At 33.9% G+C, this 24735-nt stretch overlaps 2 protein-coding genes across 6 annotated transcripts in view; one reads left to right on the top strand and one right to left on the bottom strand.

The window, feature by feature from the left end:
- Positions 1-3056: 3056 nt before the first annotated feature.
- On the top strand, positions 3057-12818 carry LOC127804701 (uncharacterized). Of its 5 annotated transcripts, none has more exons than XR_008023710.1 (9): positions 3057-3456; positions 4889-5421; positions 5563-5635; positions 6714-6794; positions 6877-6940; positions 9629-9708; positions 10629-10716; positions 12246-12330; positions 12540-12818. XR_008023710.1 is itself a non-coding variant. In XM_052341640.1 (8 exons), exons 1-8 carry the CDS (start codon positions 3328-3330, stop codon positions 12567-12569), a joined length of 1083 nt encoding a protein of 360 aa, XP_052197600.1. In that variant the 5' UTR covers positions 3058-3327; the 3' UTR covers positions 12570-12818. The 5 variants fall into 5 exon arrangements, 3 of the variants coding, with proteins under 3 accessions (XP_052197601.1, XP_052197600.1, XP_052197598.1); XR_008023709.1 differs by having other exon boundaries at positions 3058-3456; positions 12482-12545; XM_052341640.1 differs by lacking the exon at positions 9629-9708 and having other exon boundaries at positions 3058-3456.
- Positions 12819-15155: 2337 nt separating this feature from the next.
- Positions 15156-24735, bottom strand: part of LOC127803835 (asparagine synthetase [glutamine-hydrolyzing] 2) — a 35720-nt gene continuing 26140 nt past the window's right edge. Inside the window, exons 8-15 of the mRNA XM_052340390.1 lie at positions 22615-22695; positions 22294-22515; positions 22022-22156; positions 16710-16790; positions 16416-16502; positions 16154-16261; positions 15549-15843; positions 15156-15461 (exon numbers count right to left, since the gene is read on the bottom strand). Coding sequence (XP_052196350.1) covers positions 15646-15843; positions 16154-16261; positions 16416-16502; positions 16710-16790; positions 22022-22156; positions 22294-22515; positions 22615-22695 — 912 coding nt within the window. The 3' untranslated portion in view covers positions 15156-15461; positions 15549-15645. The remainder of the gene's footprint in view (positions 15462-15548; positions 15844-16153; positions 16262-16415; positions 16503-16709; positions 16791-22021; positions 22157-22293; positions 22516-22614; positions 22696-24735) is intronic.

The following is a 24735-nucleotide window of genomic DNA, read 5'->3' as shown; positions in this document are numbered from 1 at the left end:
CTTCCAAAATTCCCATACACAATCGATTTTGTTTCTTGCCAAATTATCTTAGTCAATGGCATGCTAAAGATCTTCCCAAAATCAGTTGAACACCAATTTTGAAAAGATTTGTAGAGAACTAAAAGATTTGAGGCAATGTTTCGTGAATTTTTCAGTTGCATTTCCAATTTAGTTTCACCATTTACAAATTCTCATAAGTTTGTCATCAGTCATCGTAAATGTGAATGGAAAATGTTGGGTTACTTCGATCTGTGTCTCTTGCACGACTCATCAAATACTTAGCTTTGATTTGAAGTTGTTTATTCGAAATTCGAGACTAAAATGACCTAATCAAATTGTTTGTTGTGTCTCGAACAATTCTTTTTGCAATTTCCCAATATCGATTATTTTTTATCCAATGATCGATAATGCAATCTAGAGCCATCGTCATGTTTACAGTTATGCCTACTTCAACACCCATATTTTTGTTTGTCTTAACTCAAAAAACATTCAAATTCAATTTGAGTTTAAAATAAGTCACTTGGCCAACTTATTATGTGTTTCAACTAACTTTGGAATCAAATGACTTTTAATCCACTAATTAATTTGCTATGAAATTGGGTCCTATGGTCCTATGGGTTCATTTCAATCTCAACTATAAGACTTTACACTGAGTTCAACATAATTTAATCTAGTTTGCTAATTTTTTTGGCTCAAAATGAGCTTCATAATTTAGCAAAATTGGCCTATTTTGTAATTTTAACAACTCAAAGTTTGCAAGAAATTACTCTTTTAGTTCTCCTAAATTTATTCTAAGGCTTGATAATTCACCAACTTATTAGCAAGCCCCTTTCTGATCTAATTTTTAATTAATTCAAAAATAATTTTTAATATCCAAAGTCCCTTAAAATTTTCAAATATTACATTTGTGAAATCTTGCAACTTATTGAGAAGAACTTGAAGATAAGCTTAAGAGCAGATTTAGGTGAAGATCAGAACTGATGCTAGAAAAGAAGAAAAACAAAAGGAAAAGCAAGGGGAAGCTCCTAAAACTTGAGGGAGTGCTCCCAAGGGAGATTTTAATCTTATTCTTGATTTCCTTGATTAGATGGCTTGATTTAGCACTAAATAAGCCTAATATAAGGTTGCATGTGCCTAGATTCTTGAATTTTGCAATTTGAGTAAGTTTAATTTACATGCAAAGAACTTGTTGTAACCTTGTTTTAAAGATGATATAGCCTCTCTTTTTTTTGGGTTCTAGATGGTGTTAAAAATGGTTTGACAAGTGGGGAAGTACCCGAAAATAAGGCCAAAGCAAAAGGAAAAGAGGCCTAACACTTGGCAGTATTAGGCCAAGACAAAGGGGTTTTTCCTTTAAGGTAATCTCAAGCTTTCTATTAGTTTCATGGCTTAGTTGAAGTTGATAAAGCACTAGAAGGTTATGCATGTTTGTGCGTGGGAGTGCCTCAATATAAGGGGTTTTGAGTTTAAAATTTGAACAAAGTGGATGCAAGTTAAACTTCAAGGCTTGTTGATTTTGTGATAGGTTGCTTATAAAAGGGCTAAAGCTCAAAACAAGTGTAGAGCAAGCTAAAAAAAGGCAAGCAACGTCTGAAAAGGACAATAGTAAGGTCTCGACTACCCTTGGATGTTGCGAGTTTGTGCTTTAAAGAATAATTCTAAGTTTATGTTGATGGATAAATAAACAACATAGAATTGACATTAAATTTAAGTAAATGACTTAGAAGTAATGTTATAGTCTAACTATTTGACTTGAAAAGTAAAAAAACAAGTTCAAGTAGGTAACTTGGACATGATACTAGTTATGAAAATATGGCTTATATAGTGTTTTGCTCCCTAGTAGATGACTGGTAGCTAGCTATAGGGAGAAAAAAAAGTGGAAAAGTAACCAATAAAAAAAGGAAAATGGTGAGAATTTATGCCTATGTTTTATAGTCACATGTACCTATCTTCATGTTTATATTAGGTTTCTTGTTCTTAGTATGCATGAAACTATGAATAATGGTCAAAGCCTTGTAGTTTGCTAACGGTTGTTCAATATTGGTGAGTTACCACAACTAGTTTGAGAATAGGTTGATAAGCAAAGAGTTCAGCTTAATTGATTTTTTTGTTAGCCTAAATTATACATTATTAAATTACATTTATTTAGTGTTCGTAGATATTAGTTGACATATAAATAGCATATAGACACGTAACTCGTGTAATTGCATTACATGATTTTTCACTAGGTTAAGAGACTTCTCACATACTCTAAAACACGTGACAAACAAATATAGTTTTGAATTGAGGGATAGTTCATTTTAGAAGAACTATGAAGATTCAAGTTTACATTCTATATAATTTTTTGTATAAATAAAACATGTGATTGGCATAGTATGTATATATATGGCATGTATGGAAGTTATGGAGGAAACATCTTCTAATATATCCTTGTAGTTGGGTTATAATGGGATTGTATGAGTCAATAGATGTATGATTTAGATTAAGAGTTGTTCACGTTATTTTTAATATTTTAATATATATTTAATATTTTTGTGAATTAAACTTAAATTTGAACATAAAATATTATATTAATATATATTTTTAATAATTATATATAATTTATGAACATGTAAACAATTTTATTAATTGGATATTGATTTATAATTTTTTTCAAAATTAGTATTTTTATAATTTTTATTTGTATTATTCGACAACATATTTATTTTAATTTTTTTATTAAATTCTTATAACTTATCAATTTTTTTAAATCAAACACATAACTATATAAATAATAATTTAAAACACATTAATTCAAATACGATATTAACTTAAACTCTATCTAAATTTAAATCTTTATATAATTTTTAAATAAAAAAATTTAAAAGTTATCTTCAAGACACATGTCAAGTGGTTGGATCACGATAAATTAAAATTCGTACTAGTAGATTATGAGTTTGATTCTTTATTCTGTTCAATAAAATAAATTCTCCATCTATAATTTATTTTTTTTTTTTTAAATGATGGGGAGGGCAGTCATCCAAAACTTAAAAGTCATGCTTAAGGAGGGGAAGCCAAACACCCCCCTAGAATCCACGACTCGTTCAATCCAATCGGGAGATGGTCTTCTGGTCTTGGTCGGTTTCATTGTGAAAACCCCCATGTTTTGTGGATATCTGGCCGTTTTGGCAGGTTCTTGGCAAGGAGGAAGATGGTGACATAGAAACAATTGAGAGAGAGAGAGAGAGAGAGAGAGAGAGGCAAAAGGCATTCACGAGTGACTTGCATAGAGGGAGAGAGAGGGGAGAAAGAGAGTGTGAAGGGGAAGAAGGAAAGTTGGGAACGAAAATGGGCAAGCAACAAGAAGAACGCCACCGCTCCCTAAGGAGTAAAGCTGCAAACTTCGTATCTGATATCGCCACTGTCTTCCTCAACCCGATTTCTGATAAACCCTCCAACTCTTCACATCCTCAAGCTGTAAGTTCCTTTCTCCCCTTTGTTGTTTTCCATTTCCTGATCATTGTTTGACCGATGGCAGTTGAGGCCGCCATTTCCAAATACTATCTTATGTATTCGGAACTTCATGTACAATTTGTTGGTTCTTGCGATATGCTCCGGAATTTGGATGAGTCCAGTACCTGATTTCCTTTTCCGGGCCATCGTTTAGCTGATGGAACTTGATACACAATTCCAAATTGCACTGTCTTTGCTCTGGATATTAATTGTTTTTGCAGTCATAGATTGATGAGTTCTGAAGTTTTGTATACATTCCGTTCGAGTTGACATTAGGTTTTTCTAATCTCATCTTTGGTTGTTTTTTCTCCTTTATTGGAAGAGAAAATTAATTACTTCTTTGGTATGACTCAGTTCAAGTGCAAGAATAATGCTTTCGGGCTAGTGGTTGCGATCTGGATATAATTGTCACTTAGTATGATATGGTCACCAAATTCCTTTATGCAAAGAGTATTTAGGGTTTTGCTACCTGGGTTTATCAATTGCCATATTTTGGAACTAATTTTTCTCAAGGGGAAATGAAAATGACAAAAAAGAATATTTTATTTGATTGATAAGTGGAGAGAAACAATTTGGTAAAGTAGTTTAATAGATAAACCAGCTGAAAATGAAAGACTTTGTTGAATCTCTTCATTTTCATCATATTTAATAATTCAATTAAAGCAATAGATAACCATTCCTTATTTTATTATCCATTTCTTTTCCCTACACAAGTTCAAGTTTCTTATCCCTTGTTTGCCTTTATTATTAGTTTTATTCAGTAAAAGCTTGGATGGAAAATTTGACATGTTATCAAAAAGTTTGTTATCCAAGTTGCTTATATGTAGGTTATTAAAGGCGTGTATCATGGAGTAAAAACATGTGTTAGAATTAGGGAAGGAGAGACTGAGATTTTTCCCGTTCAATTAGACAAAACAAAAGACTTCAATTATCCCTTTTCTCCTTGATGTGTTCTGGATGAACTTGCTGAACATATACAATAAGAGGTGCCCTAGTGTATTATTTTTAGATGACATTATCTTGGTGGATGAGACAAAAGAAGCTCGAGGTATAGAGGGATACTTTAACATCCAAAGTTTCAAGTTTACCAGACTGCAATTCAAATATAATAAATATAATAATCATCAGCTACTGCACCTTATCCTAACCAAGTTAGGGTTGATGACTCAGCATTCATAATGCCAATTGACTTCTAGAAGTTACATTGACAATATGAATCAATGCAAAGAAACACAGTAGAAAATTTTGTGCCAGTGAGATTAATTTTTTTCCTTTGCTAGCAGAAAAACAAAAGTGGAAAGTCAAAACTGACACATACCTGGATTGTTTGAATTTAGAATATTTTTGTTTGTTTCCAACATATAATCTTTTTTTTCTTTCATTTATATCCCAATAGGACAATGAGACTGAGGCAAACCAAAGTCAGTTAGAGTCAACTGCAGAGAAGGGTTCTGTGGATTTGGTTGACACGCCTGATACATCTTCTTTTACTGCATTTCTTCACTCCCTACTTTCATTATCAGAATCTCAAGCAAGTTCCAATCCTGATGGGAAAGATGAATATCAAGAAGAGTTGGCTGAATCACCATCTGACTCAATAATGAAAGGAAGTGGAGGGAAGAAAAGTTTATTTTCAAGGGGTAAGCAATCCCTTGGTAAAGCTCTTTATAAGGCTGCAAGATTAGGTAGGTACCGTACTGAACCGTCAGAAGTCAAGAGCTGTTCTGACATGACAATCAATGATGGAAACAAATCTAGAATTATTGATGATGAGGGTGTTCCTATGCAAATTCTGAATGAACCAGTGCTCTTGGATGATCTACCAGAAAATTCTGAGTCCTCATTGCTTCTTTCCAACAAAACACGGAGTACTCTTTATCTTGCTCTCCCAGCCCTTGTTCAGGGAAAGATTTGGGTGTTACTTTATAGGTATGAAAAATTGTTTCTATTTTCTAATTGAAATATGGATCTTTTCGACTGCATTTGTTTTGTTATGGTTTTGTGTTTTGGTTTGGTACCATTTAGCAGTTTTTGATGTGTCATTTTGATGTCACTTTCTTATATCTGTAGCACATGGCGGCATGGCATTTCGCTTGCAACACTCTACCGAAGAAGTGTACTTTGGCCGGGTCTCAGTTTGCTGGTAATCTATTGCCATATATTTTTGGAAGTTGATTATCTTTGCCTATATGCTTCCATGCACATGACTTTTTTTTTCAAGATCAAATTGATATATAACTGCCTATGGTTAACTGAACCATATTTATTTATTTTTACACGTTTCTTTCTTCTTTTTGGGGTGGGGGCATGGGGCAGAAGTTTCATAGGCACACACAGAACAATAATAATTCATTGCACTGTATGAGCGCTGGTGCAATGTTCTTTGCTTGTAGTCAGATCCACAGGCAAACAAGAGCCTTTAGATTTTTAGAAAAAAATGAAATTCACCAGTAGTGTCAGTTGCTGATGATAAGATGCATGAAATACAATTAAGATGGTTATATTAAGAAAAACATGTGTATGCCATATTTAACAAGGATGGTGCAAAGTATACAGATAATCATATTTTTTTTTCCCTTTTTCGTGTTAAACTGGCACTTCAGGTTTTGTTCCAAATTCATCACCTAATTTTGTTTGAAAACTAGCTTCTGAAGGAACATTCTTATGGTTTTTAAAGAATCTGAATTCTTGATCATGTGGCATTTCAACCTATGGAAGTTCCAAATCATAATATTTATGTCATGAAATATTCTAGATAGACATTATATATTTTTTCCTTTAACATTTGAAGTACAGCCAGTAGTTTAATACTTGTAACAAGCAAAAGAGGTTCCTTTACAACACATTTTGTTGCTGACTTACATCACCACTAAAGCTAGCATTTTACTTAGCTGCCTCTTACTGGATGAAGTAAGCTGTGTTTGGTTTTCAAGACATGACTAAAAATACCAGAGGATCAAAAGGCAAAGATATTTATTACCATGCTTTAAAATTGAAGGCACTGGACTGGTAATCCTCTGAAACTCCTATATATTTGAGGGACAGTATATAATGATTTTATGGTGACGTACTCTGGACATAAGTTTCAGCTTTGTATTTTAGCTGGTACAATACTGTTGGATTTTTGTTCATAAAATCTCTACTGTATTGGCCAGCTTGGCTTTCTGGTAGGTGTATGTGTAAGCCTTATCTGTATCAAACCCTCTTATCTCTCTTTCCAGGTTGTTGGAGACTTTAAGGGTGCAGTTTTTGGTGGCTTGGTTGAGGCACCTTTAAGGCCAACAAACAAAAGGAAATATCAGGTGCTCTGAACAGTACATGCTCTGGAAATAATTCAGCAAGTGCTTTTCCCTATTTTCTGACTTCACAATGAATTCTGAGCAGGGAACCAATAATTCATTCGTATTCACAAATATATCTGGACGTCCAGTTATATTCCGTCCCACAGGTAATACCTTCATCATTTTTCAGGCACTTCCTCTTTATTTATCTATATGCTCTTGAAAGCACGTGATAGTATTTTCTTTTTCCTTTGATTTTAATAAATTATTGGAAGAGTGGCATTCTTCTAGTTTCTTCATTTTTGAAAACTTGGAAGGGTTACGATATGTGCTGATTAATGAGAAAATATGTTATATTAAAAGCAATTTTTAGCTTTGTGGCCCTGAACCATGTTTTATTTGCGGGATAAGGCTGCATGATTGGACCATAATCCATGTCAGGCCTTACCCCTGCTGGATTCTGCATATGCGCTCCTGATAATAGTGTTGGAATTGACAATTTATTCCTTATATGCTTGATATATCATCCAAGGGGAGTTAAGAGTAAAAATCATGGAATAAGATGGGTTTTTGGATACAACAATATAATGGCAATCTAGATCCCTAACTAGGCTTCCCCAATGAATGAGGCTTCTCATTTTGCAAGGATTAGGGTAGGGTTATTTTTATGTGTAGCTTTACCCTTACTTTGCAAGGTTGTTACCACAACTTGACCTTGTGACTTTCCAATCACAAAAGAGCAATCTTACCATTGCTACTGAGGCTTGCCCTACCTATTATTAGTAATGCAAATAGGGTAAATCACGTTGCTAGTCCCTAAACTTTGCACTTCATAACAAACTGGTCAATGTACTTCAAATTTTGTCATTACATTTACTAAACTTTGATTTTTGTTACAATTTAGTCCCCCTTTTGATTTTTTTTTGTCAAATTCTATTAATGAAAACTAACATGGTATACATTAATATAAACCTCAAATTCACTTGATTGTGGGGTATTATGTGATTTTTGGGTTTATATTAATGTATATTCCATTTCGCTAATAGAATTTGATGAAAAATCAAAACAAGGATTGAATTATAACAAAAATTAAAGTTTAGTTGCTATAGTGACAAAAATTATAATACAGTGACTAGTTTGTTATGGAGTGTAAAGTTCAGGGACTAATAGTGTTATTTATCCTAATGTAATATATTTAGTATGTACTACACCATTAGAATGTAAATAATATAATACGTTCATATATGGTAAAATGTAACAATTGTGTATATATCTCATCTTTATTTTGATTTTAGCAAGTCTTTTTTTGGTTTCCTATTCTTATTTATCTATTTTGTGTAGGGGTGTTCACGGTGCGGTTTAGGCTATTTTCAATACACCAAACCGCATGTGCGGTTTTCTGTTAAACCAAACCGTGTGGTCTGGTTTGGTCCATGGAAATCGCACCAGACTGCACCGCATTTTGTGGTGCAGTTTAATGCGGTGCAGTTTCCGCAGTCTGATGCTTCATCTGCTGTTTCCTCTACTGGCAGTAGAAATTAATGACAACTAACTCAGATTTTTGGACCTAAACATAGACCAAAATAAATGATGGATGCTCAACTAAAATAAAGTCTACAAATTCTGATGCTTTCCAATAAGGAAAACAATAAATTGGACGCAAAAATCTGATGCTTCCTCTGCTGCTTCCTCTGGTGTGGTTTTCCTTACTGGCAGTAGACTACTGCCTTTCCGCTGTCCTTATTAAACTGGATGCACCTTTTTTATATTTTATAATTTTTTTATTATTAACCTACTCGGGTGGTTCGGTTTTTAATCGAACCAAGAAATCCTCAAACCGCAAACCGCACGATTTTCTCAAACCGTGCCAAACCGTTCCCCCCAAAGAACCATGCAGTGTGGTCAGTTTTCGTGGTTTGACGGTTTTTTTGAACCCCCCTAATTTTGTTAGTAAAAACGTATATAGTATTCTAAGTACATGGTAAGTTTTTGTGATCTCTCAACCTGGTAGGGTTAATGTTGGAGATTTTTGTTGTTGTTTTGCTATTATATTTTATGATCTATACATTATGATAAATATCATTATCGATAATTTATTTTAGGATAATACTGTCTTGGATGGGTCCTATGATTATAATCTTGGGGATCCACGAATCAAACATGGACTTGAAGTTTGGGCTGAAACTCATTTTGGTCCCTTCAGTTCCAAACAAATGAGTTTTTAGACTTGGTTGTAATTTCTATTCTTTACTGTTACCCTTAAAAAATCTATCTTCAACTTGCTATTAAGGTTTAGATGGAACAAATACGTGAGCTCCACATTTGTTTAATTGGAATGTTGTTAGCTAGAATGGACTGCTTGGCATTTTAAATAAATTGGAAACTTAGGTTCAGGTTTTTGGCAATTGACACTGCAAGGACAAAAATGAAATTCATCAAAACTTACATGGATGCAACATGTAACTTGCTCAATTGCATTTTCTGCTAGTTCAGTTTTTTTTTTTTTTAATTATTTTTTATGAAGTATGCAAACAGAAAAACATAAAAAAGGGGCACTGTGATGCCGGAAAAAGTTGAAATCTGCTGTCAGATTCCTCTCTCCTAAAAATCTACATAAGCAGCAGGAGAAATGCAAAATTCCTGCGACTCAAGACAACAAAAGGTTTCTGAACAGAACAGATTCTATCTAAGAACTGGCAAAATAGCTTTCTTAAAATGCCTCTTCTATTCTGCTCTTCCGAAAATCAGCAGTTTGACAGAGCTCCTGTCTTAGGCTTCTTGATATTAGTGCTTCTATGAACACCCTTTAGACTAGGACCTATTGAACACTAAAAACTGAAATCTTTATGAATCAGGACGTGGTATGCTGGTTCTGTTTTCTTCCGGCACACAAGACCAATTAGGAAGCATCTGCCCTGTGATCAGTAGCACGCTGGTAATTTTGTAGGCAACTTTTCTGCTGCATTTTGCTTCTTTCTTAGATGAGCTTTTCCTTTGTGGATTGTTTAGGTTCATGTATTTTCCTTTTAAACTCTACAGGATTTGCCTCCTCTGACAATTTTTATATATATTTCCGCACTCTCCCAGGCCGGTTATTTAGCTTTCTCTCGGCTTAAACACAAAACACTCCCCTCCAAATAAATAAATAATGTAGCTCCCTTGCTGCTACATCCCTAGATCAGACCTTACTGCCTCCTCAGATCAGCCCTGCTGCCATCTTCACTGGATTGGATGCTCATGAATCATGACTATTGATGATATTGTTTATCCATTTTTCACTGTATACTCTCCCCCTAAAAGTGCATACTGGGCTAAAATTGAATCTTTTGGTGTGAAATGCTATTGTTTCCGTGTAGTTTCTTCCATGTTGTTATGAAGTGCTTTATCATGATCATGTCAAATTTGTGAGAGTTGAACAACTATGATTGTCATATCTATCATACACCATTAGTAATCATTTTACCTGAATGGATTAAACTCTTTGCCTGCGATGTACTTGGATAAGAATAATGGGGGAGACCCTGGGCACTGCTGCCCCCCCCCCCCCCCAAAAAAAAAAGAAAGAAAAACTCAACTAATCCTGTTTCCCAACATTTGGGAAAATTTGGATATTGAAAAATATAAAAAAATGGAAAGTTTCCATGATGAAACAATAAAAAAAAAAGATTTATTTTGGCTGTTAATTTGCCTTAATTTATTCGTATGTTCTAAATTTCAAAATAATGTCATCTTTTGTCCATGGCAGCCTGAAATGCTTTTACATCTCATCTGAATACCTTATTTTTATGATCATTAGTTGGAATACCCCCCCTTTTTTTTGTAAATTTAGTTTAACTGGCCACTTTATAAAAGCAGGAAATAATCAATATTTCACTTTGTGCTACACTGAGTTTCTGGCATTAGGCGGGGGAGGTCACTTTGCACTTTATTTGGACGGTGATCTGTGAGATTTCTTCTCCTTGTTCTCTCTCTCTCTGAGTACTTGCTGTATTTCCTTTATTTCTTTTTTGTTCTCAGCTGATGGACAAAAATAATAAGTTCAGAGAAAAATAATCATTCTTATTTGTATTTAAAGATGTATATAAATAATTTTATATATTTTTAGTTTTCCTTATATTGAAAAATCTTTATTCCAAACATAGCCTAATATGATTTTTGGAGCTATGAATTCTGGAACGAAAAGAAAATAAATATTATATAAACATAAAAAAGTGCAAGCTGACCCACCGAGTGGGATTAAGGCATGTGTTATTTATTGTATTGTATGCATGAAAAATGCATATAGATGAATTATTATGGCTGTATTCTCTTTGTTTTTCAATTTTTAATTTTGAGTTTTGAATTCATTTTTATTTTTTTGTTTTGGTAGTATGTTTTTAAAAAATTGAAAATGCATTTTCTTTGTTATTTTGCAAAATTATTTTTCAAAATAGAAAACTAGAAAACGCGTTCTATTTGAAATTTTGAAAATAATTTTTTAATGATATTTTATTAAATGAATTTAATTATTCAAAAATTAAAACTATTTAATTTTGAATAAATAAATAAATTGACTTGAACAATGAGTTCTTTTGGGACTGGAACCAGTGGTTAAAGGATAGCACCACATCGTCGGTCTGCAATCCCTCGTCACCGAGGACGAATGTAGAGACTATTTTGGCCGAACGGGTAGAAAGGCTGATGTTATGCGTGGACAAATTCAATAAGGTGGAGGTAGTGGGGAGAGAAGCCCATTTGGGGGTTATGCATCGCCGAAGTGGTAGCATTCTAGGGTTAATCAACTAAAGCTCTTAAAGCTAAGTTAACTACGTATTCATCTTCACGGTGAAAATACAATAGGAGGCGACAGATCTAGTCTTGAAGAGAGGAAGAGAAGGAAGCGGTGGCGGCAGATCTGGTCGGTGACGGTGATGCCCTTGAAAAGAGGAAGAGAAGGAAGCGGTGGCGGCGGATTTGGCTTGAAGATAGGAAGAGAGCCAGTGGATCTAGCTAGCGGCAGTGATGGCCTTGAAGAGAGGAAGAGAAGGAAGCGATGGCCGGTGGTGATGGCTTGAAGAGAGGAAGAGAAAACCAAAAATTGAAAATGAACATTTTTTCTGTGTTTTGAGTTTGGAGTTTGTTTTGGACGAAACACTTTGTCTTGTGTTTCCTTTACAATTTTTTTTTTCAAAAATGCGTTTTTGAAAAAAGCAAAGAGAATGTGTTTTCATTATTTTAGAAAATTGAAAACTAATTTTTTTTTTCAAAGAGAATGCGTTTTCATTATTTTAGAAAATTGAAAACTAAAAATGGCTTGAAAACAGCAAAGAGAACGCAATCTATATTTTTCTTTTCATTTTCCCATCCATTCAAAACTCCTATTTTCAGGGAAGGGCGTGTGTTTCAAACTTATCTAACACCTCCTTATTCATCAATTGGACCTGTTGGAGGATACTCTCAGACACATATCTAAGTTTTTCTTTCTCTTTCAAGGTTAAATGGATCAAGTGGAGCCTCAGAAACATATGGCAACCCATGTTTGGCACATTCCCAAGATTTCAAAGTGAAGGAAATTGAGGTAAAGCTACTAATTTTCTTACAAGAGATGTATTTGAAAGTACAGCATACTATAAAATAGAAAACCTTGGGGCCAAATTTCATCACTTGAAACAAAGAGCATTTGGGCATTATCATTTGCCAATAGGAATTGCCATTTGTGTGTGCTGCAGCTATGGGGCTTTGTGTATCCTTCAAAGTATGAAGAGACGGTTTCTTTCTTGCGAACAGAGGCACCTGGGATTTGCCGGTGGTGAATGATGCACGTAGATCATGTCATTTGATCCAATGGTGTATCATCTACCCATCAATCTAGGTGAGATAGATGCTGGTTGTTCGTTTCTATTCTTGATGCCGCTTGCCGAGGCAGATGACACTTGAAGGTAACTGAGGGTGGAAAGTTGTCTAGATTAAGGGCAATATACCTGTTAGTTGCTATGATCGTAGGATAATATCCTAGATACATTCTGTATATAATGAGGATGCCTGTATGTATACTATTCCAAGCCAGTTTCTGGGCCCAAGGTGTGGTATCTGGGATTGCATGTACAGTACCATCCCCCCAGGTTTGTGCTTACAGCCAGCAGTTGTACCTTTTTGCATCTCAATTTTGACAGTGCAGTACCCTCATTTACCTACCTTTAAAGCATATATAGTTGCCCGTGTTTGTTTGGACAAAATGATGGCCACTGGTTCAATCTTTATTTCTGTAGGTAAGTTCTGTATTCTACTTTCAAGCATGTTTCATTGGGTTATTTTGTTCTTTTTCTCTTAGGTCTTGGAGAGATTCAATGGGTGATAAGACTAAAAATATTTTTCTTATGCGGATAGAAAATATCATTTTTTTTTTTTTTTTAGAGAGCGTTGAAATGGATGGAATGAAAAGTTTTTAAATGACTATTTATTAGGGTTGGCAATGGTTTGGTTTAGTTTTGGTATTTGTCAAAACTATAACCAAACTAAACTTAAACTACTAAAACCAAAATCAAACCATTATCTATTGGTTTTAAAAATTAAAAATCATAACGAAGTCATTCAATTTTGATTTTAACCATAATTTTTTTTAATTTGATCCATACTAAGACAAATTTTTACAAATAACATTCATAAATTTTTTTAATAACTCTATAACAAATAAAAATAAACTCTAAGAACAATTCTAAGGAATATATCATTTTTAGCGCCAATTTTAATTTGGCGCTGAATAGTTCTGTAACGAATACACCATTTTAGTGTTGGGCACAATTTTCAATCACCAAATTTTGTGTTATACTATTCACTAACACCATTTTTTTTTATTTTATTTCTAATTTTACCCCTCTTTGTATAACTTTAAAACAATTTATTATTTCCTTTATATTATTTATCATTTTTATTATATTTATATATTTTAATTAATAATTAAGAATATAAATTAAATTGTTATAAAAAATATATACCGATGTAAATATTTTATTAAGATCTATAAAATGAGTATAATATTGAATATATTTTAAAATATTTAATATATTTTATAAATATTATATTAATATAAAATGAATTATTTTTGTTTATGTATATGAAAGTTTTTTATTTTAATAATTACTTAATAAAAAGAAAATATTCTTAATGCAAAAACTCAATAATATAATAAAAAATAATAATATTTCTATTAACTTAAATTAAAAATACAAGATGAAAATAGAAAAAAAGTTTAAAATAAAAACATGGCTTAAAAATAAAATACTTTCTATTCTTATATTATGCTAAGTTAAATAAAGTAATTAATATTTATTTATAAAATATTCTTTATAGATTTTCTTTTACACCAATTTGGTGTTACACATCGGAGACATCACCAATTTGATGTTAAAAATTTTGGTGTAAAACACTATTGAACATTAAATTAGTATTAGATTTTGTGTCCAAATTAGCATTGAATTTGGTGTTCAACCTTGGAGTTGCTCTAATAAAGTTACCTTCTTCTTGTATAAAGTTACAAATTAACTTCAAACTTTTTTGATATAATTATTTGATTGATACAAATAAAATAATTTAAGATAAATTTTTTTTATTTGTTAATTACTTTATAAATATTAAATATTTTATATATTTGTAATGCATTAGTTAAAATACTTGTAAAAAAAATACATTAGTTAATATATATATTATGTGTATATATAATATATTAAATAAATAAATATCTATTATATATATATATATTCGATTAGGTTACTCACACATTTTGTTCGATTTCGATTCAAATTTTAATTTGAATTTCGTAAAAACCATAACAAAACTATATCCATTAAAACAGTATTCAATTTTTTCACAAACCAAACTATTATCCAACCAAATGATTTTTAATCGCGTTGACCAATTCAATTTCGATTCAATTCTCCACAATTTCAATTGCAATCCCTACTATTTACTCTTTTAATAAAATATAATAAAGTCAAGGTAAAACTGAACTTCGAAAAAATTACCAAGGTTAATATTTGACAAAATATAAATGGTATCCCATTCAATATAACTAAGTATATTTTATTATTTAATATTATAAAAATCATATTTATTTTTTTAAAAAATAGAGATATAAAACAATAATTTTTCAAATCATGTTATAAAGTTGAAACATTAAAATATCATTCAATAAATAATTAAAATTAATAATGAAAAAATATATTTTAACTCCATTTTCATTCCCTTCTCTCAACAATTTGGTGGAGGCAAGAAGTGGGGTTTGGTTAGCTTAGCTGGCACAACACAACCCTAAGAATTTGCTATAATTAGTGACATCTCTGCACCTCTTTCTTTGTCTCTCTAAGCACGCACACGCACATCCTAAGATTTACAATGCCTGAAAACTGAATCATAAGGATCTCTCTGTTTCTAAGATCTAATTAATTCATCACCATCAACCAAAAGTACTGCCACACACACACACAACCATAGAAGCGGCCTAAGATTCTACTTTTTTATGCAAATTTTCCTGTGGACTTCAGACACATCCATCTATCCACCCATCCATCTACAAGCTAGTCTTTTTTAAGTTAAAACAACCTTTCACATCGTCTGCTAAATAAAACCAAAAACATAGCTTGGCAGCATGATCCAGCTTTTTAACACCTATGTGGAATGTAAGCTTCATCACTGGAGCCTCGACTGCAGGGTCTGCATAAAATCAGGAAAAATACGTCTCCTCAGAAGTAAGTTCCACCACGTAGAAACATTTCCACTAATTTCAAGTAAATTAAGTACCTCCGGCAGCAGTAAATAAAAGCCCTGATGTTGAGATCACATGACTAGTGAGGAAGTCAGTAGAATGAACAATCAAGTCTTCTCAACAACTCCCGTCTTATCCTTTTTGAACGGCGCCATTCATCACACCAGACTTCTTAACCTCTGCTGCTTCCTCGTAAGCAGCTTCATGAACACCAAGAGCAGCACGGCCAGATGGGTCAAGATTCTTCGACCATGCTTCATCCCATTCCACTGCTTTTGCCGTGCTGCAGGCCACACTGGGACCTCCTGGAACCGTTGACCTTGCGGCACTCTGCTCAAAATTGAAATTAGTAAGCATCTCAAATTCAAGGACTCAAATAAAAAAAATAAAAAAAAAGAGTAGCGAATTATCTTGACAGGTACAATAACTACTCATAAATGCCATAAAAATTTACAGGGAACATAAACACCGAATTGTTTTCCTTTATTTAGTTATACCCCCTTAGATCAAAATGATAATAGAGGTCAATCTATACAGGTGACAGATAAATTTTCTCTCTCCATCTAATAAAAGATGGTGAAAGCATAAAGGAGGGAACAACGAAAAACAGTAAAGGACAAGGAAACCTATAAAATAGCACCTTTGGAAAGAACTTCTCAAAAATAGTCCTATAATAGTAAGCCTCTTTTGTGGTAGGAGTATTTTCAGGGTATACAAAGCTTGCATGTGCCAACATTGCATCTGTGACCTGCCAGTAACAAGGAGAAAACAAGAATTCATTGGTTAACCGTAGACCCCAAAGAACAGGTTACTGCTCTCAGCTAACAATGGTTACAGCTACAAGACAAATTTTGATGAGCAAACTAAAACATGTCATATGCACATATGAAAAGATAACATACATGTTGGTTAGCGTGATCCTTCAAGCCATCAATCCAACTGTAACCCACACCATCACTGAACTGCTCCTTCTGCCTATACAAAATATGCTGTTGCAGAGAGAGAGAGAGAGAGACTTGTCATCATCTCATGCATTACATGATAAATTTCTTAAAATAATTTCACATAAATGACCTGACAACTTTTTCTACCAAGAGTGCCAGGCAGAAGAAAAGGAGGGGAGAGCAAACTAAGCTCAATTTTGAGAAGATAATGCTTAAGCTTACGCATACACCAAAAGGCGGACTGTCACAAACCTTTGGAAGATATGGCTCCTGGTCATCATCAAATGCATTACGTAAAATCCACTTTTCAATCCTTCCAAGATCAGGCCTAACCTGTGATTGTAGGAAAAAGTAACTAAAAGTTATGCCCATGAGTAAAAGAAATAATTCTTGAGATGGCTGCTCAATTGTATAGATGGATGGATGACATAGTAATAGTGGAGGGAGGAGCAACAAATAAAAGCAAAATATGGCATGTGCTAAAAAAAGTTCTCACCCTCCATACAAGAAAATAAGTTGTTTGAGAACCTAGCTGTAACATCATTAAACCAATGACCCTAAGAAGATATCTCGTTCTCTTCATTTTATACTCACTCCAAAAAACATAAATCGTATTTTTAGATAGGCCACCTGATTAAAAAGAAAGGCATGGAATTCAAGGAGCAAAATTTCATTTCATTTCCACCAAAATGGTAGAAACATTTCTGTAACACCCCGCTCCTTCAAAATGTTTGAAATGCAGTGTAGATATTGTAATCAATTACAAACAGTAGTTATTGGAAAAAGACTGCCACAGATGAGGAACAATAGTCAACAGTCAGTATGGGTATAGACTGAGTGAGTGCACTGTTGAAGATGAAAATGGTCAACAGTTCCTGTTTTTAATGGTATACAGATTGTGAGTAACCTTTACAGAATGAGGAAATGATCAGGTCATGACTAGAAGCATCTGAGCCAACGACAATGGCAGGGTTATACATGCACATGGCTAGTACATTCACACATGTCTCATTGCTTCACGGTTTCAGTCACTGCATCATATGAACCACATGCTTGTTGCTAGTTATATTACTTGAAAAAATGCATAATAGTATTTTAATTTGCATGGGCATAGGGCATGTTCAATTGCATGTATGTCTTATTGAGCTTCATGGCTCATGCAAACAGATCAGCAGTGTAGCAGGGATCGAAGCTGAAGATTGATAGCATATAGCTTGGGGATGTCATGACATACAACATAAATATTTTAATATGATGTACGTGGTTTGTCCAGTACAAGTTATGTCCATGTAGTCATTGTCATAGCTGATTTATAACATCACTGGTGCATATTTATAGGAAGAATTGGCTGCACTAATTATGTTTTATGGATATGTAAGAATTTGACTTATCACACCTTCAGTTCAATGAAGCTATGTGACGTACCACTTCTCTTGAGCTATAGGTGTCTTGGTGCTACATGGTTTGAGAGCGTATTAAGTTAATTTCAGATATGAAGTATCAGGTTAAGTATCAGGTTTTGAGGGAATAAGGGACTGGATCAAGAAAATAGCAGAAACTGCCAATAGATGCTCTTGAATGGTTGACGGTCAACAAAGTTTCAAGAAGAAATTAAGAAGCTGCCAGTAATCGGTTGACTGCATCCACGAGTCAGTCAACAGGCAGAAAGGAGATTGAGCAAGTACAGGAGGATCAGAGGTTAAATTGTCAACTGGGCGTGGTGTACGGTCTGCTGTCTGCAAGAGATATTCAACAGCTTTGATCCAGGAAGCACCTGATCAGGAAATTTGCACATCCTTTTAGGGTAGTGTTTGTTAACCAAGATGTAGACTGAAAAAAGTGAGATATAAAAAATATTTTAGACAAAAATGCTTTCCATTGTATTTGTTAAATTTATTTGCCGACTCTTGGAAAAGAAGTCACGTGACTTCTTATCTAGATTTTTCTATATAAATTTATCTCTCCCCTTCCAGATAAATTTATCTTGGTTTTTACAAATAAGAAAAAATGGCGCATATGTCCTTCAGTGCATTCCAAAAAATTTAACAAATAATTTAATAAAATTCTTGAAATGTTTCTTAGCCTTATTTTGACCATTCAATATCTTAGTCCGAAAAGCATTCTAACTTTATCTTGATACAATTTTATCTTACTCATTTTAACAAACATTACCTAGGTAAATTGGAAATCTTTATTAGTATGGGCCTCTAACCACATGCCTAGTTATTTCGAGGTAATGTGGAGATGACTGAATAAGCAAGAAAAACAAGGTCATGAATAGGCAAGTTAGCAAACTCCCTTGGAACTTTGTTAAGAAGGGTCGCAAGAGCATGTGCCCATTGGAGGCAGGCGGCGATTTTTGTTCCCTCAGAAAATGACATGAAACATTACTAGATAAATGAAATTACAATTTTTTACAATTGAGACAGTTTGAACCACATCAAAACTCACCAAAACACTATTGAACATTCAAAACAATGACTTGTTTCAACAATATGAGTAAAATCTACCTCATCGCTACCGCATTGGTAGTCTACTAGGAGGTTTTGAACATATTACTTGGTCCTATAAAACGATAAGTCATCTTCATATAGCAATTTTACATGAGAACCCATGGTGTTACAAATGGCACCAAAGCCAACCTAGCGTCATTACTACAAGGGTGCAGGCCAGGAAAGTGTTTTGAGACAGACATCAATTAGATTGAGATGTGGAATTTCTAGCCTAACAAGGATGCCAAGTATCAAAGGAGGGGAGTTTGTCATGACTCTGTTAGAACCCTTGTCCTAATTGATGTTTTCCTTAGAAGATAGAACTGGAAATTGAGGGAGAAATTGCAATAATTTGGGGGGACATAACATTAGGGAGAACAAACTAAAATAAGGGAGGACACTGATGGAATTGAGGGAGAATCTGAGAGAATGGGGGAGAAAATAGATAGAATTGAGAGAGAACAAAGAGAATTCAATAATCTTGATAACTCATAACATAATCTTGGCACTGTGGGGGTTATAACTTTATATAGAAAGTTGACCAACAGTTATTTGTGACAGTTACCACTCCTCCACTGCCAATAACTGCTCCTAAATCACTCCAATACCTCCCCATTATTCTATAACTATAATTCCTAGAACATAACCACTAATTAAATACATAACAATTGAAAATAAAATAAGAAAATATCTTCCTAGTTCTTGGGGTCATGACATTCCCTCCCTCTTAAAAGATTTATTGTCCCCAAGAAATCCAGTAACTGACCATAGTTTCTTCATCCAATCCCCATAGCATCTTTTTCTTCTACCTTCCCTTCATCCACTTTAGTTTTCCATGCAATTTCCCATAATCTCACCTGAAAGTTGTATATGTCTGAGCCCTTCCAATCAACATGATGGACAACACCAAAGGTACTTGGTCCGATTCTCTCTATTAGAACCGGATCACTCCATGGCTTATCCACTTCTTCCACCTTCAGTGAAAGGTCTTGAGTTGGTTTAGTTGGAACCATTAGACCTTCCTTGACAAACCTAAAATCACCTTGGACTGTAATGTCCTTTGGATTAGTAATGCCTATAAACGATTGAACTTCTCCATGAACAAGTAAAGGGAGATGCTTTAAAGGAAGAGGATCTTTGACTGTGTTCGACGGACTGGTGATGGAGACAAGGTCATATGATTTGAGCAAATTCAAATCCCAATCATGAACACCTTTGCTACCGCTTAAACTTGGCTTGCTTTGTTCATCTGCAAATTACTTAGGACATGTAATGTTAGCAGCATCATCATCAATACCTTCCAAAACTTGATATGCATTCTCCTTTGGTGGACAGTCTTCTATCAAAGGGATTGGTCCCTTTGTTGAATAATTGGATCAGAATATTCCCTACAAAGTAATTCTGCTGGAAGACTAACCTAATACCTTTTGACCATCAAGATCATGAGTTCGTCCAACTTTTTATTGATTTTTTTCTTTATAGTCTCTCAAGAGTTCCTTCGATCATCTGCATAATCCAAATTCTTCAAAATTTACTATGTATCACTGCTGCAATAACCACCTTGTTTTGATTGAAATCAATTGGTAGGAACCCTAAATCACAATCGAGAAACTACTGCTTTGATACCAAATGTTAGGACCCTAGTCCTAATTGATGTTTCCTTAGAAGATAGAACTGAAAATTGAGGGAGAAATTGCAAGAATTGAAAGGGGGGGGGGGGGGGGGGGGGAACAAAACATTAGGGAGAACAGACTAAAATAAGGGAGGATACTGACAGAATTGTGGAAGAATCTGAGAGAATGGGGGGAGAAAATAACGGAATTGAGGGAGAACAAAGAGAATTCAATATCTTGATAACTCATAACATAATCTTGGTACTCTGGGGGTTACAGCTTTATATAGAAAGCTGACCGACAGTTATTTGTGACAATTACCACTCCTTCATTGCCAATAACTGCTCTTAAATCACTCCACTACCTCCCCACAATTCCATAACTGTAATTCCTAGAACATAACCACTAATTAAATATATAACAACTGAAAATAAAATAAGAAAATATATTTCTAGTTTTTGGGGTCGTGGTAGACTCAATCCCCACAACGATAGTCTAGTGGGGAGGTCTTTGGTATAACTTTTAGTCCATGAATGAATGTATATATCACCTTCAGCTACCACTTACTGTTAAGGACCCGTAATCAATCTAACAAGAGTTTTCTTTATTTATCAATTTCACTACAAAAATACATGTGAGAACAAAAAGATAAGCTATATATAGGAAAGACCACAAAATGTAAAATAGGAAAGAGATCAAGTAGAAGAAAATTTGGATATCATGTATTTTCTAACCTCTTTATTACATATTACATGAACACATTTCCTATTGTTATAACAGTCTTTAACTTTTAAACCTTATTCGCAACTAACAGTGTAAAACGTTTAACCTGAGTTTTCAGCATTATTGTCATCTACAGGACTCTCTTCTTAATATTGTCATAGAAAAGAAAAGGTACCCTCCCACAAATTGGGGAAGTTGTAGCATTTCTTTGTACTTTATGTTGTACTGTTTTTATCTATTTGGTCAGAATCTTATGCATTTTTGTAAATGCAAGCACTTGTGGTTATATAACTAACTTATTAGACACTAATGAATGAAGTTTGAATTTACTTCTGAACTGTTTACTTGTAACTTCTAGTTTGTAGAAAAACGCTTACAGCTAAAATGTATCCAAAATTCATCTTTAAGCCCATATAAATTATTATATAAACTTCAATTTCTGTTTCCAGACATTTTCAAACTTTTTTACTATTTCATATATTTCTGAAACATTTCTAAAACATTTATGTTTCAAAGTAAAACAAAACAATACATAGAAACAAAACTTTAATCCTTGATGGAATCCAAAGCATATTTTAGAATCATGATAAGGACTGTATCCTTTTGCATTCTCCAATTATTGGCACTTTTTTGTGATACAACAACAGGAAATTAATTTGTTTCTTCTGTTTTTCCGCAGTAGCAACACAAACAGTGGGAAGTAATGTAAACCAGACTTCAAGAATTCTGTACCTACCATCTTCCACTCTGGATCAATGCTCATTGCTAGGTTGAGGAATTCCTTGTCTAAGAAAGGAACACGAGCCTCCACACCCCACGCGGAAGTTGATTTATTGGCCCTAAGGCAGTCATACAAATGAAGAGCTTTTATCTGATTAAAATAAAAAATTAAGCAGAAATCAGAACTAGAATGGTAGAGTGACTGCAAGAACAAGTGATCTAGTTTATAATGCTTGATCAAACTCCTTCACCATCTATAGAGAAAAGGAAGAACTGCTGAAGCAATACCTTTCGACATGTTTCCTGGTGTAACTCATCCTTGTTAGGTGCTTTGTGAAAATACAGGTAACCACCAAATATTTCATCAGAACCTTCTCCAGAAATAACCATTTTCACTCCCAAAGATTTAATTTTCCTTGACATTAGGAACATTGGAGTACTGGCTCTAACAGTGGTCACATCATATGTTTCAATATGATAGATTACTTCCTCAAGTGCGTCAATACCTTCCTGATATCCCAAAGGAAAACCAACTTAAAACATAAAAGTACCCAGGAGATAAAAGAATACATGGCTTCTCATTGTTGATTGAAAATGAAGAAGGCATACCTGAACAGTAAAGTAAAACTCATGGTGGCGAGTGCCAAGATAATCTGCTACCTCTCTGGCAGCTTTTAGATCTGGAGAACCCTGATGACCAGAAGTTAAAATATGAGCATACAGCATATTAGGAATTATACAAGATAATCACTAGCACTATTGGACACACTGAGATGCAGTAGGAAACTAATTCACACATTACTTATTCAATTAGTTCTAAGATCAGCATATCCAATAACTTGGCCACTGGATTCAAAAGGGTAAAACACATAAGAAAAAGGGTGCAGAATATTTTATTTTCCACAAGCAAAGGCATGGGCCGTTGATGTTAAACAATCCAAATGGCACATCCAAACTATGTTATATGAGCTCAAGTACAATATGAGTGAATGACCACATATTGGACTTTCCTTAAAATATTTCCAACTCTTGGTGTGTAGCATATGCAGCCAAGGATGGGGTATGGGTACTGAAAGCATCATAAATACATGATATATAATGTATTTTACTCTACTGAAAAATGCAGTCACTATTCAGGATTATACATAAAACTTCTATTCCCATAACTTGAGAGCCAAGAAAATTCTATCTACTATTAAATGTAAGTGTCTTGTTCATGGAATCACCTCAGAAGTATGAAATGTCTGAATTGGGTATGAGGATCAAACACATTGCATACCCCAAGAGTTATCTAGAATGAATACAAGGGATCCATGTAACAATCCTTCAAATAAGTCCATGGTGAAGTTTTGTTTCTCTAAGTTTTAGTCCTAAAGAAGTAGCAGTTCCTTGGAATCTGGTTTATTTGAATGACAACTTTTCCTCATGAAGTATATCAAAACTGTAATATTTATTGAACTCTATATTAAATAACATCATAAAAAAGATTAAACAGAACATCAAAAAAGTACATTTAGCGACAATATTTGAAACTCATCATGCACGCACAGTCTATTAACAGTCTCCCTCCTAGGTTTTAGTGATTGAAAAAACCTAACACTGGTATTTGAAAGAATTGAAATCCCTGAATAACTTAGGACCTGTTCTCTTTGTTATTTTCAGGCTGTTTTGAGTGTTTAGTTTTTCAAAATACTGAAAACGCGTTTACTTTGCTATTTTTAAAAACACATTTTTGAAATCAAGGAAAAATTTTGTAAAGAAAATCCAAACTATCTGAAAACACAAAACGCGGAAAACACCACCCCCACCTGCCCCACCCCCAAACCCAATCTTGCAGAACCCATTGTCTCTCTCTCTCCCCCCACCCCCTCTCTTCTCTCCTTTCTCCTCTCTTCCCGCTACCGCCGACTCCTCTTTCCTCCTCCATCCTCCATAGCCGGCGGTCACATGAAGCCGGCGATGATGGCTTGATAAGGCTTGGCAGACAACGGCCATGGCAGAGCAAGCAAGCAATGATGGCTTGATGACCGCCAGCCGACCAAGCAACATCCAAATGACGGCCAATGGCCATGAAACCACCAGCCACAGTGGCCGATGGCAACTGACTGCGTTTTTTAGATTTGGTTGAAAATTAAAAATCAGATATATCAAAATCTAGCCATTAAATCTGGCCCATTTTTGTGTATCTTAACCCTCTTGGCTTGGCCTTTCTAATAGTAGGGTCTAATCGTGTGAATCTCCGACCGGCAGTAGTCATCGGCGATAGAGAAGTAGGCACGAGAGAGAATAGAAAAAGAAAAGGAAAAAAAAAAAGAAAAGAAGAAAAAAAAAGAAAAATTTATTCTTAAATTTAGAAAATAAAATTATAGATTTATTTAAAATTTTAAAAATGTAGTATATATATATTATAATTAAAAATATACATTGGGTATAGTATATTAGTAAGTGTATTACACATTATGTATAATAATATTTATTATAAAATGTTATATTAAAAAGAGTTGATTTTATTATTTAATAATCAAATTTCCTAAATAAAATATTATAAAATAACATTTTACAAAATTTCAAATCAAAAGCGTTTTCTAGTTTTCTGTTTTAAAAAACAGTTTTTCAGAATGACAAAAAAAATGTATTTTTAAAAATCTCAAAACAAACATTCAAAACACAAAAAAAATGAATTCAAAACTCAAAACTGAAAATTGAAACACGAAAAGAACATCACCTTAT

The sequence above is a fragment of the Diospyros lotus genome, chromosome 6 (assembly GCF_014633365.1).
Source record: "Diospyros lotus cultivar Yz01 chromosome 6, ASM1463336v1, whole genome shotgun sequence".
NCBI classification, from domain to species: domain Eukaryota; kingdom Viridiplantae; phylum Streptophyta; class Magnoliopsida; order Ericales; family Ebenaceae; genus Diospyros; species Diospyros lotus.
This window is presented reverse-complemented; position numbering and strand designations above follow the sequence as displayed.

Excerpts from the sequence above, each read along its gene's own strand:
- LOC127804701 (XM_052341638.1), top strand. The coding sequence starts at position 3,328 with ATGGGCAAGCAACAAGAAGAACGCCACCGCTCCCTAAGGAGTAAAGCT. Across the intron at positions 6,795-6,876 it reads CAAACAAAAGGAAATATCAG|GGAACCAATAATTCATTCGT; the intron begins GTGCTCTGAACA and ends AATTCTGAGCAG. Across the intron at positions 10,717-12,245 it reads CTTTATTTGGACGGTGATCT|GTTAAATGGATCAAGTGGAG; the intron begins GTGAGATTTCTT and ends TTCTCTTTCAAG.